General features: G+C 37.1%; 1 protein-coding gene across 2 annotated transcripts; it reads right to left on the bottom strand.

Annotated features, from left to right (window-relative positions):
* Positions 1–732: 732 nt before the first annotated feature.
* Positions 733–8,281, bottom strand: SPATA19 (spermatogenesis associated 19). 2 transcript variants are annotated; one of them, XM_074187238.1, is made up of 7 exons: positions 8,139–8,281; positions 7,949–8,005; positions 7,481–7,570; positions 7,026–7,117; positions 2,784–2,861; positions 2,269–2,338; positions 733–914 (listed from the first exon to the last, which is right to left on the bottom strand). In XM_074187238.1, the coding sequence occupies exons 1-6, from the start codon at positions 8,214–8,216 to the stop codon at positions 2,278–2,280; spliced, it is 456 nt and encodes a 151-aa protein (XP_074043339.1). In that variant the 5' UTR covers positions 8,217–8,281; the 3' UTR covers positions 733–914; positions 2,269–2,277. The 2 variants fall into 2 exon arrangements, with proteins under 2 accessions (XP_074043339.1, XP_074043346.1); XM_074187245.1 differs by having other exon boundaries at positions 2,795–2,861.
* Positions 8,282–16,822: the final 8,541 nt, after the last annotated feature.

Below are 16,822 nucleotides of genomic sequence, written 5' to 3'. Positions count from 1 at the left end.
ACCCCACCTCTTCACAAAAGCCTTTCCTGATTAAATAACATTAAAAAACACTTTATTCAAAATGCTTCACCAATATTTTAATTTATTCTCACAATCACTGAGAGATAAGCACTTTTAGTCCGTTTTTAGAAAAGAAAACTGAGGAAGTGCCTAGGTACACACAACTAGTGTTTTGAGACCAAATTTGGATTTTGGTCTTTTTGCTTTCAGGTCCAATGTCCTCTTCAGCTTCCTAGAAATTCTGACTGCTTTCTCCTGGAGTCTCTCAGCATGTATTGAATCACTTTGCACAGTATTTTAATTGCTGTTTCTATATGTTTTTTGTATATGTTCTCAATTGAGTACATGTAAATACATGTGATTTCTAGAGAACTAGCCTGTTTAGTTCCTCAAAGACAGGAGCCAAGACTTAGATAATCTCTTATGGTTTCCCCAACAATGCAAAGATTTCTCCAAACCTGAGCACTCAATACCTGCAGTACATTTGACTGACCACCTCGCCTAAAGAGACATAATCACATCTTTTGTGGAGAAACACTACCACCTGGTGGTAACTAGTAGTATAGCTAGTGAAACCATTTAGCTTATTCAATGGGGTCACAAACTTTCCTTCTTCCCTCTTAGATGGAGGATCTCTGAGCTGGAACAATGTCGGAGGTGTTTCTCCAGGAAGTCTTCAAATTAAAGGGGATTGGAGGATATTGGAAGCACAACCACAAGCACATAGGAAAGTGTTCTTAAATAGCATGTCTATTTAGTAGTTTAGTGGGAAGATGCAAATGTCACCACTGTCACAGTTACAGTTTCATCAGATGGATTTTCTTTCCCCAAGAGATGCTGCACTGGTCAAACATCAAGGTCGGGGGAGGAGGACCTCAAGTGCAGGTTGCTCTGTGAATCTGAATGATACCAACCTGGAGGTTCAAAGCAGAGAAGTAGACAGAATAGTGAGCACAGAACTGGAGTAATGACCAAGTCATAGGGATGATCAGATCTCTCTATTCTTCACCCAAACCCTGGACCTGAGTCTTAAGAGGAAGTTATAAGGGAAGTATGTCTTTATGTTGTTGTTGACGATGGTTTGTCTTTCATTCTTGAAGAAGACCATGACATCAGTAAGATAATACCATGATAAACACATGAATTGGATTAGAGTGAGAGGGTGCTATGTTAAGTCTGCAGTCTCATTTTCTCCTCCAAAGTCATCTGGATCCATTGGCCAGATATGAATCAGGACACCTGGTGATGGCTGTGTATGAAAGGCAATCAGGGTTAAGTGACTTGCCCAAGGTGACACATGTCAAATGTCTGAGACTGGATCCAAACTCCCATCCTCCTGACTTCAAGATCAGTGCTCTACTCACTGTGCCACCTAGCTTCCCTAAGACACTCAACTATCATTTTACCAATGCATGAATTCCCCTCTACAAAATTAATTCTATTCCATAAAATACTGTTTGAAGACCAGTTAGTAGAAGCCTCATATATGAATGCTCCATAATAATTTTAATTTTGACTTTACATTTTAGTTTTTTCTTTAGTTTTCTTTAGTTTTAGTTCTTTAGTTTTTTCAAAGTACTGTCTCACAGCTGCCCCTCACTATTTCATGTACAACTATGGAAAATGGAGGCCAATTGAGCTGTTTTTTTTGCAGAATGTAGAATTCACTAGGTAACAACTTTCAAGAGGTTTATATAAATCTGATTTTAGACTAATTGGGCAGTGACTGAAGAAACCCAAGTCTTTTAAGCAAGGATCCCAACAGCAAAAGAGAATACTCTAAAACTTAAGTCTTTTGAATTACATTGAGAACATTTCTACCCCCAAAACTAGGAAACCAGAAAAGCCTTCTTGGAAAAGGTCTCATCTTTTCATCTGCTTGTGTGAAGTTATTGGAGAGATTGAAACTTAAGCTATGAAAATTATTTATCCAAGATTACACACCTGGTTAATAGCAGAACTGAGATTAGAACCCAGGTCTAGTGACTCCTAGTCACAAGGAGCAAAATTTCCTATGATCTTGATTTTCAGGAAGTTTTTTCCCCCCTTAAAAGCAGGATCTCATGATCCTTTTGAAGTTTGGGCTTTTGAGCAAGTGATGTTACAAAGGTCTTTCTCCCAGAATCAAAGTCACAAGTGAATCTTGCTTTAGAGTTCTTCCTAGAACCAGAGAAATGCCACCCCACCGGGGCATGCCTATTTCTCTCTAGCCTCCCTTTTCTCCACCTCTTACCTCCTACAACTGAATCGGTTTATTGTTTATCTTACCTGGTGATCCTAGAGGTCTGTGAATGAGGATTGAGAACAGGGAGCAGATTCAACCATAACATGAGACACACTAGGAGGATGAGAGAGAAATGATATGAAATTACAGTTGTCATCTGGGGCTCCATGGGGCAAGAAATTCTAAGGGAATCACAATGGTCGGATACTTGTCTTGAAGTTTCCTTGTCCAACTGAGTGTGTATTCCTACTTACATAGAAGGAAAATGAGCCCAGAACGTGGGTTTGGGTGGGTGAATTCATGGGATAGGAAAGGAAAATGAAGAACAATTGATTTGCTTTGACACAATGTAAAATTCATCCAGCAGCAACCTTCAAGAGATTTGTATAAATCTCCTATTTTTAGACTGATTGGTCAATTACTAAATAAACCTGAGTCTTTTAAGCAAAGATCCAACAATAAAACCTCTTAATCTAAAATTTAGCCATTTGGGTTATGCTGTGAATATTCTTACTCCCAAATCAGGAACCCAGAAAAGTCTTTTTGAAAGAGGTCTCACCTTCTTCTCACCTGCTCTATCCTCTCCCGCATAGCCTCATCTCTCACATCACTTGGGACTTGGAAGACACGTGTGTGGCTGCAAAATGTCATTTAGATATTTTGGTTTTCAGGTTTTCTCTATCCACTCTATCTCATTCACTCTATCCACTCCACAAAACTGCTACTCAAGGACAAAACTGCTAAAATGGATTATAAAAATATTTTAGCTTGGTCCCCTAAAGATTATGACTCCCTCAGGGATCTCTTATCAGAATAATTTTTAAATACATGAAATAACACTATGATTACAAAGGCAACTAATTATATTGAAATAAGTGACCAAAATATTTTTCATAAATTCAAAGTCCCCAGATTAAGAATCTCTGAATTATAAAAAACCATAAAGCTTTTGATCAATTTCCCCAGATATCATAATATTTGTCATCATATAGCTTATAGTTTATCATATAGCTTGGGTCAGATTGAACAAGTTTCTCAATCATTTTCCCTCATATTTTATTATGATACAGAAACCAGAGGTCTTATATTATTTCCCCAAGTTGCATAGAAGGCAAGTGATATAGCAAAGAAACATTCAATCATCTATATCAAAAGAAATATTCTCTCCAAAATCTAAATAAATATTCCATGATCCTTACAATTCAAATAAAACCTTGGAATCTGTGAATCTGTTGCATCTCAATTTCTTGTGGTGCTGTTTAGGAGTGGTGACAGAAAAAAATCCAACACCACAGGCAATGCTCAAGTTATTGACATTTTATTTTCTCATAGTATCACTGGTTATTTTTTTTGAAGGAACAATAATCAATTGGTCCTATTATAATGTGCTTATTTGCCCAAGTCTTTCTATAAAGCTTTCAAGCTTTAGTAGACTTCCCAACACAATATGCTTTCTGCCTCCTAACTTTGCTCAAATTGTTCCTCTAACCTGAGAGGAAACCCTCACTTTCTCCTCATTGCATATCCAACTCTAATCTGTCCTTCAAGATCCAGATCTATCTTCACTAACTTCTCTAATGAAACTTTCTCAACCACCCTCAGGCAAAGTTACATCTCTCTTCTGAATTAATAACACAAACTATCTCATTTTTCACTTATACTAGGCTGTGATAGCTTATTATTTAATTTTTCATGGGTATGAGACATGAGACAAGTTCCTTGATGGAGGTTCTCTGTCTTTTTATATATGATATCTATTACATATATAATGATATAATATAATTATATAATGATATCTAATACATATCTAATACATATGATATCTAATACAAAGCTGCATAAATTATGATTTGTTTTCCAGATGTATATTATAGTAAGATAGTTTGTCCTAAAAGAGTAAAATCAGTCTGAGGTATTTTTTAATTGCCATGGATTGGAGGAGATGGCATATGAATAATTTATAATTTATAAATATATAATTTATATAGTTTACATATTTTATAATATTTAGCTATATACTTATAACATATTTATTAGATATATCTATAGATTATATAATATAGGATTTAGAATTAGGAAAAAAACCAAGGATCATCTACTTCCATCTCATTTCACAGATGAAGAAACTGAGGCCCAGAGAAGTTAAACAATTTGCCCAAGAACTCACAGATAGTCAACATCAAATGTAAGGTTTGAATTCAGGTCTTTTGATTCCCAAACCAGTGCTTTTTCCCCACTGTTCCAGTCAAGATTTAACCTAAATTATAAAATTTCATCATTCCTGTCTCTAATAATACCTAAAAAAATTATATTCATGCAAAAAATATCTAACCTCATGTAGAGCTGAAGTAAGCAGTCATCTAAACCTATAATATAGAATTCTTGTAAAACCTTTGCTTCTTCAGGAATTTGATGAATCCCAGTTTTGCTGTGGGTATTCCCTCCACTGTTACAGCTCATGGTCCCCATCAACACCTTCGAATCTGGTTCCATTCTTCTGCTTCTAGATCCTCCCAAGAAACTCTTTCTAAAGGGCTAAAATCTTCCTTCTAGGTCTTTATGCAGCAGAAGCAACATGACTATTAACCTGCATTCCTACTACATAACAACTTCCTTTTCTAATCATACCTTACTTGTGATAGTACCTTCATGCCACTTATCAATAAAACAGAAATATCCAAAACAATTTCTCTGTTAGGATGGGATAAGATATGGAAACGCAGTATGCCATGTCCTCAGCCCTTGGGGTGGGGCATGTCCCAGAGGGCGTTCTCTCTATTCCCCTAACCAAAATATACATAGTAGTACAGTGGCTAAAACTCCTTCTATCCTATTTCATATGGACTAGAACAGTTTGTGATGCTGACCCATACACAAAAAGTCCTAATTATATGTCTACCAAAGAATGGAAACAATGAATGACATTTCTATCTAAAAATATAATAGAAAAGACCTGTTACAACTGATCTATGTGCCTACTTTCTCATTCGTAGGAAAAAAATCTTTGTGAGAATTATCTATATGTATTTTGAAATTAACCTTGAAGAAAATCTGAGATTATGATAAATGACATTTAAGAAGTCAGGAAAAATGGATGTAAAAAAACAAGTACACATAATTTATGTGTATATAAATATATACATATATACACATATATAAATGCATTTTCTTACATAATCATAAAGTTAACTTGATATTACAAAGAGCACAATATTTTACTTTTTAATTGCTTATTAACAATAAAAAAATTACTTGACTCAATAAAATATTTTAAAGAATTTCCTCCAACAAGGAATCCTATTTACTGATACTATCAAGACATAGTGAGAAATAAAATAACAATGTATTTTACATATATATATTTTAAATAAAAGTATTCATCACTATTATGGATAACATCCTGTACAAGATCTGACTCAGGGAGCAATGGACAGACAGGCAGTAGGTAGCATAATCCAAATGGTGACCATGCAGAGGACATGGAATACCGTGTTGCCTCTCATCCCACCCTAAGATTTAGGGCAAGTGGCATTAGGGTACTAGACAAGTAGGTGTGATTGGAAAAGTAATTTATGTGGTAGAAATGCAGATTAATAGCCAGACAGATACACTGATATTTGTAATATATAAAGACCTAGAAGGAAGATTTTAGAACTTCAGGAAGTTCTTTGGAGGATCCATGAAAGAAGAATGGCACCAGATTCAAAGGTATTGATGGGTGCCATGAGTCATAGCAGTGGAGGGAGCATCCACATCAAAGATTTGATTCCTCAGATTTCTTAAGTGCCAAAGTTTCTAAGACCTCTCTATTATAGCTTTAGTGACTATTTATTGCACTTTTACATGAGGCCAGATCTCTTGTACATGGATATCTTTCATTTAGTGAAAGGGATAATGAGATGTTGCAATTCTTAGGTTGAGTCATAATTGTTAAAGGGTAGTAATAATAAAGTGAGGAAAAACACTTGTTTTAGAGTTAGAAGACCTGATTTCAAAATCTCATATTTGGTGCTGACCATCTGTAAGATTATGGACAAATTATTTAACTTTTCTGGGCCTCAATTTCTTCATCTGTGAAATAAGATAGAAAAAGATGATCCTTAGTTTTTTCCCTAGTTCTAAATCACAGATCCTATAATTTATATAAACCTTATATAATTTTAAATATGTGACAAAATTTATAATGTATGCTTATAGATTACATGATATATAAATTAGATATTTAGAGAGGCCTAAGAGTTTAGCCTTGAGGGACACTGGTCTGTAGGTCAGGAAAATGAATGGGAATGTTTGGGAGAGGTTTGGAGATTCAATTTGAGGGCTGACAGACTTCAAGACAATATTGCAAAGGCATGGGGAAAGTAGAATGGAGAATTCTAGCCTCAGGCACTAAGAAACCTCTTTTCATCTCTGTTGCAGATGAGGGCTTTGACTTTTGCATTTTAAGAGCTTATTTTCCTTTAGCTTTTAAAGTCCAATGACTTCTGAACAATTCAGGTGCAAAAACAAGAAAAATGTGAAATTGAATTGAAAGCATAAAAGGTGGAGGGAGGGACTTCCCCCCCCCATAAATCACTTGAAAGCTTACCATAAAGCTTACGAAAAAAAAATAACCCCTAGAGATGGAACAAAGTTAGGAAAAATTCCAATCCAAAGGGTACTTTTCTGGAAAACAGAGAAAATACTTGGAAATATGAACTAGTTTAGAATTCAAAGGGAACTATCTTTTTGACCAAATGCCACCCCCTCCACCATTATTAGGGGGTCTTGTCTTCTAGGGATCCAAGTGAGTATGTCTTACCTCCATCTTATGAACTGAATCCTTGTTCTCTCCTCGAGGACCTCTTGGCTATGGTTTGTTGCTAAGTCACATTTTGAGATATGATGTTTCATCTAAAAAACCCAGATGAGGGTCTCTGATTTCTTCTCAAAGTATGGAACAAAGTCGAGTCAATCTCTCCTCCTCATCTCCCTACCAACTCAGTTTTCCAAAGTCTCTGTGGATGTGTTCTAGGGAAACTCTCTCAGTCATCCCCACCCACCCCTTACCAATCAATTTTTTTTAAACCAATCACTCTTAATGAAATCGCTGGTAAGCTCCCCTGAGAAGGCAGGAAAGAGATGACTAAGCCACACAAAACCCCATCCTCTCTCTTCAGCCATACACAGAGAAGGGGAAAGTCATGACAAGTGTTGAGGTCCAGTTTCTTCTCTTGGCCTGATTTCCTCCCACCCTCCAACTGTTGCCCCTGTTACCACATCTCTTGACACATGTACATCTTGGCCATGAATCGGAGGACAGTTTGACACCTTTTCTTTGATTCCTTGGGAAATCTCTTCTTCAGTCTGAAATATAAGCAGATCCTCTCTGAGACTTCAAGAGCCTTCAAGTCCCCAGGCTTCTCCCTTTGAGGAAAGAATTCCCCAAACAGTTCCTTAAGACCTTAATGAACCGAAAGAAGATACAGCCAAACTCTCACTCCAATATGCTTGATAATCTTAGTTAAACTTATTCCACACCCCAAAGGTTTGCAAAGAAATTTGGCGGTTAGATGTCAGCTCTAACCTTCTTGATCATCAGAGCTCAATTGCAGTTAAATGTTGAAGTTGAGTCTCTTAATAGTTCACACAAAGAAGTATAGATCCCTGACCCTACTGGAGACCCCTGCCTAGGTAGTCTCTACCTTGTGAAAATGGGGATATATGTTCAGAGAACTTTCTAACCTTTTTCAGCCAGTGTTGCACCACTGACACTGCCTTGGTTTCCACAACTTCAATGTCCTAGAAGAGAAAGGGCAAAGTTAGGTCCTATTCAGTTCCCAACAGCCCATATTTAGCTTCTTTTGTCCATTTTAAAAGGCATATTCAGTAATCTAATCCCTGGGATTTTTTAACCACAAGCAATCGCACTTACCGAACTGGTTTTTGGTGGGAAGCAAAATCCTACTTTTTGCCGGACTATTATGTATACCATCCATGTTGTAATAATCATCCTTTGCCTCAAGCCAGGCCTCCCCCTTAGCTCCCTCCTTCCATAGGAGCAACCTTAGAATGCCCACAGGATAATAGGGGCAGGGGTGTTGTGTCAAAACTGCAGTCTGATTGGCTAGTCATTGATGATGTGACAATGGCACATCCTTGTTCTCCTGGGTGAAAGGGAGAGAAGTCAGATACCAAGGCAAGGGACCTTACTGATACTTGGAAGTTTTCTTGTTTAGTCTAGAATAAATTTCAGATAATAATCTGTAGGAAGCTGCCAATAGAAAAAATATATATAAATATTTGGGACTTAAGAGAAACATAATCTTAGCATCATCTTATCATCACAGCAAGTTTCAAAAAAGAAAAATGATCACCCAATTTCCTGGAAAGATGTGATTTTATATACTAAGGGATATATGAATGGAAGAGTTAACTGGATCAAGATTGACTTCAAAGGCTCTGCTCATGTTTGTCCCCATGCTTAAGGGAATAAATGTAATTGATTATTCCCAAGAGATATCTTGAAATATGAAGGGAAAAAAATACAAAACAAAGGAGATTCTCTGAAATTATCCTGAAGTTCCTTGGGACAAAGCACCTATAAAAGGTGCGTTCTGGTCCTTCTATTTTCTCTGTAATGTCTGCTTGGTGGTAGATAAGATTTGGGTGTCCCTCCATTATGTTTCCCTTAATTCCCAAATAATCTCTACACACACACACACACACACACACACACACACACACACACATATATATTCCATATTGACCTAGAGCAGTTAATTTCGCCCCAGGACTACTTCCTATGGTTTTCACCATCATGGGATATGGGATTTGATGTTGTAAGGGACTTTAAAGGTCCCCTAGTCCATACCTCCTCAATTTAAAGATGAGGACACTGAAACTCAGAGCCCAGATCCGAACCTGAGTGCTTATTCCTGCTCCAACACTTTGACCTTAACAGAATAAGAAATAATCCTGCCTATATGATCCTTTTCATAGCTTGGTCTCTCAGCATTGGAATTAAACAGGTTTTTATTCCTTTTCAACCCAAAAGTTCCATTTACAATTGACCATATAAGCCAATTAGGTTTCCCATCTGGGAAAATGAACCACTCAGAATAAGAAAATGAGACTTCTTTGACATCAGTAAAACTTGACTCAAACCGGGTGGCTATGTGGCTCAGTGGATAAAGCACCAGCCCTGGAGTCAGGAGTACACTTAATAATTACCTAGCCCTGTGGCCTTGGGCAAGCCACTTAACCCCATTTTCTCTTGCAAAAAAAAAAACCCTAAAAAAAAAAAACGACTCAATCACAATTTAAGATTACACATCTGTTGACTGAGATTTGTTGCTAACAAGTACACTTTCTGGTGAGTAAAATTCACTGATTTGACAGTCAGGTACTTCAGTCAGTTTTATATTTAAAATTCAGTAAGTACTGTAAAAATGAAACTTTTCTTGATACATGAGGAATAACAATGAATGAGAAATAATGTACCATCAGTCACCATGTTTTCTTCTGTGGATCTAGAGCTACTTCATTTTAAGAATTACTCCATTTTGTTCACACAAATATGTCTGTACTCTCCCATCAATGCAAATAATTCAAAATAGGAGGTTACCATACTTCTCCTCTGCCTCCCTTCCCTACCAGTCCCAACTGCTTTCAGGTCCTGGGACAATGGCCAGTGCTTATTTTCAAGGCTGACCTCATAAGACTTATCTATGTTTTTAGACTGTTTATCCTAAAATGAACATGGGGGGGTGGGGGAGAGTGGAAGAGAAGGCATTATAACAAGAGGGAGTTCTTTGAGTTATTCTTTCATTTTTACAATTTCATAATGTCAGCTTTCATTAATAATGCTCTATAAATTAAAATGTTGACCTCTGAACTGAATCCTGACTGGGAAAGTAATGTACCATGAGTTGATTAGACAGATAATCCAGTATCCTTTCAAGTAAATCTTTATACTTTTCTAATAGCTCTGATTTGACTTATGGGCAAATATTTTACTTCTTAGATGTAAGCGGATCTAATTACATCATCCCTGAGAGCTCCTTGAAGGTTGAAACCATTAGTTTTTGGCTTTGAATCCTCAATGCCTACCACAGAGAATAGCACATAACAGGTGCTAAAGAAATACCTGTTTACACTAAATTGAATAGGAATTTATTTCAAAGACCTCAAACCCTTAAATCAGGGAACATATTTCAACTGGAACATAGAATGAGCTTAATGGACAGAGGGTAAAAGAACAGGTTGCCTTTATGTATATGTGAAGTAGACAACCACCTACCTGTGATTTCAGGAGCAGGGAAAAAATATATTAAGAGCACATACACACACATAAATTCCCTTTACAAGCAGATAATTTTTATAAAAAACAAAGTAATCACTTGATTCCATAGTTTCTTCTTCTAGAAAATGAGGTGATAGGACTAGATAATTAATCTCTAAGGTTCCTTTCAGTTCTAATATTCCATGATTACATTGCCTGTGGGAGAAGGAATGCCAGGATTCATTTACTCTAAAGCAGCAGTTCTCAGAGTCATAATACTGAGGCCCCCAAAACCCTTTCAAGGAGTCTAAGAGGACAAAACCACTTTCATAATAACACTAACATATTATTTGCCTATTAAAACACTCCTTTTTCCAACTATATATCTCTGTGTTTGGAATCTCTGCATATATTTCAAACAAAATAACATCACCACATATTGAAAGGAAAAGTAGATATGAGGACCCAGCTGTCTTCTATTAAGATATTAAAGACATTTACAAAAATATACAAAACAATGCCATTCTCATTATTTTCATTTTCAAAAATATAGTTATATTTTTCATTCAAATTCATTCATTCAGAATTATGTTAATAGTAATAGGATTATTTTTAATTAATAGATATTTCATATTTTTATCCATTTTATTTTCTAATGTTGCAAATATCAATGTAATCCACATAATCAAAGCTCTTGGAATCCTCAATAATTTTTAAGAATGTAAAGGGACCTTTGGATCAAAACAGTTGAGATTTACTGTTCTAAGATTTAAGGAACTAATGTCAGATTGCTTCCTAAGAGCAGGTGTGATTGTAGAGAACCCCAGAAATTGAATGAATATTCATAGAAGCATGTATAGAATAATTTTTCATGTGCATCTGTGTGTATACATATGCACAAACATATATATGATTTGATGCAACTCTACCTCACTTAAATCCAATTCATTCATGGGTCAAGACATCACCCTATGATGTCATGGGTCCTTTTTGAAAAATGAAAGAAAACTCTTTAGAAACAACAGTTATGACTCATTTGATTGAAGTTCCCAGAGGAAGAGGTGTAAAACAAAACCAGGGCAGATAGAGAATGGCAGGAGTGGACATCTACATGGACTAGGAAGCATGGTCTGATGCAGCTAGATATAGTGTTCCAACTAAGCTTGCACTCACTGAATCACTTAGCCCCAGGCTGGGGCTTGTATATACATTTATATTTGTACATAGACACACACTTATATGTATCTAATGGAAGCCATCTCTAGGGCAGGGGATGGGAGGGTAAAAAAAAAAAAGAAACTTATATGATGACTTTATTATATTTTTAAAAGGAATAGCAACTTGTACATTTATAGTTTCATGTGCAATCATCTTTTTCATTATAATGTTATGAAAATTTCTACTTTATTCCATAAATTAAAAATAAAATAAAGGTAAAAAAAGACAGTTTGTTGGAGTTATGAATAGGAGGTAGGAGTGGGGGAATGAATCTACAAAGCACTGAAAGTCCTAGGTTCAGGGCGACTGGGTGGTACAGTGGATAGAGCACCAGCCCTGGGGTCAGGAGGACCTGAGTTGAAATTTGGCCTCAGACACTTAATAATTACCTAGTTGTGGGCAAGTCACTTAACCCCATTACCTTGCAAAAGAAAGAAGTCCTAGGTTCACCATTGAATTGTTATGTGATATTGACAAATAACAACTTCCTTGAACCTCAGTTTGTCCAACTCTGAAATGTGGATAACATCCTTTAATTCCCACTTCATAGTTGTTATTGTGAAAATCAAGTGAATAACAAATGTTAAAACAAATATTTGTTGGGAAAACAGATTTAAACATAAGTTCAGAATTAGCATGAAATTTGGCAGAGAGGAATTTACTCTATGCCTCAAAATATTTCTTTGACTAATGCTGTCCAATCACCCTTAAATTGCCATACCACCTTCTTCACCTGGCTACCCTAATTCTCCTCACCCGGACCTTCTTCAGGGACTCATAATGACCAAGTACCTGGCTTAGTTGATCCACTCAGTGTTGGAATTCCCAGGCTGAGGCTAAGTGATTCAGTGAATGCAAGCTTAGTTGGACCACCATATCTAACTGTGTCAGACTAGACCATGCTTCCTAGCCCATCTAGATGTCCACTCCTGCCATTCTCTATCTGCCCTGGTTTTGTTTTACACCTCTTCCTCTGGGAACTTTAATCAAATGAGTCATAACTGTTGTTTCTAAAGAGTTTTCTTTCATTTTTCAAAAAGGACCCATGACATCATAGGGTGATGACTTGACTCATGAGTGAACTGGATTTAAATGAGACATTTAAATGAGACATCAAGTCAACATCAGCCTCAATCTCTCTTCCAGAGACATCGAAGTCCAGTGGCAAGAGAAAAAATCAAGATGACCCTGTAGTCTTTGATGTCTCCCCAAGCTCTCAGCACTCCATAGGGCTTGCTTCAGTCACCCTCATGATCATTGGAGCAAATTATTCTCATTTGCTCATTCTGCAAGGGAAAGTCTTCACATGCTTGGGGTAGATACTCACCTTAACTCACCAATAGTTTTGAGGTCTGTTAGTTACCCTCCATCTGGTTTAGCCTGTCTGACAAGATGGTTTACTGGGGTGCATGCTACAGATTCTTAGAGCTGAAGGTTTATATCCACCAAAGATGGATGAATACCGCCCCCCAAGGGTTCATCAAGTCCTCACACCAAAAGTGCTAGTCCTCCTAGAACACCCATTCACCCCTTTCTAAAAATGCATACCAGGGGTGGCTAGGTGGCACAGTGGATAAAGCACCAGCCCTGGAGTCAGGAGTACCTATCCAGTCTCAGACACTTAATCATTACCTAGCTGTGTGGCCTTGGGCAAGCCACTTAACCCTATTTGCCTTGCAAAAAAAATAAAACCTAAAAAAAAATAAAATAAAAATGCATACCAGCTGACTGACCTATGGATCAACTCAGCATCCTAGTGATTTTCCCAAACCAAAACCTTTTCCCCTGGCTATCATTTCTATATGTACATTGTTTGACCCCATAAACTGTAAGATCCTTGAGGGCCAGAACTGTCTTACTTTTTGTATTTGTATTCATAAATGAATGCAGAATACATAGCTGTATTTAAATGCTCTTTCTTTCCTTCATTTATTCAACACCATCTGAAATATTTTATTTCATTTTGCTGCAATACTGAACCAACATTTAGAAGAAAATTGGGGGATAGTAGGATTTGGCAGTTAGTGTTAATTAAATGCATCCCTTTGAGAAGGAAACTATTTTTAAAAGGGGGTACAAACAAATAGGGGGGAAAAATCCAGATCTACATAACCAAAGAGCAGCATTATTCTTTTAGGAAAATACTTTTTTTTAGGTTTTTGCAAGGCAATGGGGTTAAGTGGCTTGCCCAAGGCCACACAGCTAGGTAATTAAGTGTCTGAGGTCAAATTTGAACTCAGGTCCTCCTGACTCCAGGGCCAGTGCTCTACCCACTGCACCACCTAGCCACCCCAGAAAATATTTTGTAAATGAAGAATTGTCTTTAATACTCAAAAGAACTGTAATTTTACTATGTGAATGCCTTGTCCACCACCAATAGTGATTATAAGCTTTCTATAACCTAGGAAATGATCTTTTAGACTACTATGGTTACAAAAGCAATAAACTTGATACCAAAAGAAATATAGTACACTCTCAGGATAGCCCATTATTGAAGCCTCTCTAGTGAAGGCTCCTAGGTTTCTCTATGACACACTTGAGAGAAGAGGGATTAAAAATTGGGAATGTAAAACTCTATCTTGTGTTTAGAACAATTAAAACTATGCTGTCATTCTTTAGCTTGGCCAATGTAGGAGCACTTTATACAGTACCTTGTTAGTGACAGGTATTTGGTTTAAAAAAAAATTAAATGAAAGAAGGTAAAAAAGAAGTGGAGAGAGAGGGTGCAAGCCCCAGGGACATAGAGTAACATGACATAACATTCTTATCATGTTCCTTCTAGTTAAATACTAAACATTTTGTTTTGTAATTCAAGTAATAAATGGAGTTATTAATCCTTAGTGCTTACATTACAGACCAAATGAAATTAACTGACTAGAGAATGGGAATTTTGATTTAGGGTTAGGGACAGAAGAAGAGGACAAGAAATAAGCAGATTTGAAATGAGGTCTGGTGCTCAGTGGTGGGAGTCTTTAGCTGGTCAGTAAGTAGTACTAAAGAATCCAGTGCCTTGGGTCCAGTGGACAAGGATGGGAAAAGGTGATTTTCCTGAATTGGTCATGATGAAGAGGACCCCTGTTAAATCAAGTCATATCACCTAAATCAAACTTATTAATTAAATGTTGCACCCAAATCTCCCTCATATCTACAAAGGGAATAGAAGATCCAAAAAGAAACTTCTATTTTTCAGTTTTGCCAAGAGAGTCGATCGTAAGTCTTTGTTAAGATTATCACCTAACTGCAATTGGGAAATCATCTAGAGAACGTATCTACATATGACTGTAATGAAATCCATTAACTTTCTTCCACCACCTATAATAAAAGTAATCCTGATCTATACAGAACCTAAGTTTTTATGATTTTTATAAAGTGTCTAAAGTAGATTCATATGGTGAGTGGGGGTGCAGTTAGTGGATTAGATCATCTGTCAAACCTAGAAACAAAGGAAGAAGAGAAACTTTAGGTCAATTAAAACAGTGGTGTGAAATTCAAATAGAAATGCGAGCCTCTAATATGTTCACAAAAAAGTGAATTAGATGGCACAGTAGACCACCTGCTCTGAAGTCAGGAGGACTTGATTTCAAAGCCAACCCCAGATATTTACTAGCTGTGTGACCTTGGCCAAGTTATTTAAACTTGATTGCCTCACACAAAGGCATTCTGATCCATATCTGGCCACTGGCCTCAGAAGGTGCCTAAGAAAAAAGAATGGTGACTTAACATAGCATCCCCCTCACTCAAATCTAAATCAAAGCAGGTCATGACATCACCTCCCTAAGGTTATGGTCTTCCTTGAAAACAAAGGAGAAGGGGCAGCTAGGTGGATAAAGTGGATAAAGCACCAGCCCTGGAGTCAGGAGTACCTGGGTTCAAATCCCATCTCGAACACTTAATAATTACCTAGCTGTGTGGCCTTGGACAATCAACTTAACCCCATTTGCCTTGCCTTAAAAAAAAAAAAGAAAGAAAGAAAGAAAACAAAGGAGAAATATTATCTTCATCGTCATCAAGGATGGTGGATAGTGCTGGGACTAAGGTCAAAAGAGTTCAGATCCAACCTCAGATACTTACCATCTGTGTGACCCTGAGAAAGTCACCTAGCCTCTATCTTAATCCACTGGAAGGAATAGCAAACCACTTCAGTATCTTTGCCAAGAAAACTCCAAGGACAGTGTGGTCACGACGAGTCAGACAAATTTGATCATAAGGTTCCTGTGAGCCACATATTGACTTGTTTTTAAAATGTATTATCATCTATGTTTTGTGTTTTTTATTTATTTTGTTAAATATTTCGTTGGGATTTTTGGTTTGTTTATTTTAGAAGCAATTGGGACTAGATGACTGTAGCTAGTGAGTGTCTGAGGCTGAATTTGGAGTCAGGATGACAGGTGTTCAAATTAAGCCTCAGACACTTAACACTTATTAGCTGTGTGACCCTGAGCAAGTCATTTAACTCTGATTGCCTCACATACAGCACCATCTCTAATTGTTCTGATTCATATCTGGTCCCTGGAGCCAGATGTCTCTGGAGGAGAAAGTGAGGCTAATGACTCAGCACAGCCCCACCCCCACCCCCTCACATCCAGTTCATTTGTTTGTCATGGCATCACCTCTCTGATGTCATGGTCTTAGAGAACAAAGGACAAGCATCACACTTTAATCTGGTTTGGATGTATTTGGATGTATTTGTCAGCTGGTCTGGTTTAAAGAAGTGGAATCAGGGGGTGGCTAGGTGGCAGAGTGGATAAAGCACTGGCCCTGGAGTTCAAATCCGACCTCAGACACTTAATAATTACCTAGCTGTGTGGCCTTGGGCAAGCCACTTAACCCCATTGCCTTGCAAAAACCTAAAAAAACAAAAAGAACTGGAATCAGTGAAATTGATTAAATGAACTCAGAAAATCATTTCTAGCCACTAACAGAAATAAAGAACAGAAGCTTATTTTTTTAGGAAATGTTTATTTATATCAAAATACAAAACATTTCTAAAGCAGAGTAATGTTACATGAGGAGCAATTCAATGCTAAACTTTTTTTTAATCAGATCCATAGACTACTAGCTCACCCACAGCAACATGGAAGTTGCAACCCTCCCAGAGTTCCTTCACTGGGCACACC

The sequence above is a fragment of the Macrotis lagotis genome, chromosome 1 (genome assembly GCF_037893015.1).
Source record: "Macrotis lagotis isolate mMagLag1 chromosome 1, bilby.v1.9.chrom.fasta, whole genome shotgun sequence".
NCBI lineage: Eukaryota > Metazoa > Chordata > Mammalia > Peramelemorphia > Peramelidae > Macrotis > Macrotis lagotis.
Note: the sequence above shows the minus strand (reverse complement) of the source record. Positions and strands in the feature narration are given on the sequence as shown.

Bases quoted from the DNA above. Each gene is read 5' to 3' on its own strand.
- SPATA19 (XM_074187238.1), bottom strand. From the start codon at position 8,216: ATGATTATTACAACATGGATGGTATACATAATAGTCCGGCAAAAAGTA. The intron at 7,118-7,480 runs GTAACAGGGGCA...TGGGTTTTTTAG, and splicing joins TACATGTGTCAAGAGATGTG to ATGAAACATCATATCTCAAA. The intron at 2,862-7,025 runs GTAAGACATACT...GACATTTTGCAG, and splicing joins ATTCAGTTCATAAGATGGAG to CCACACACGTGTCTTCCAAG.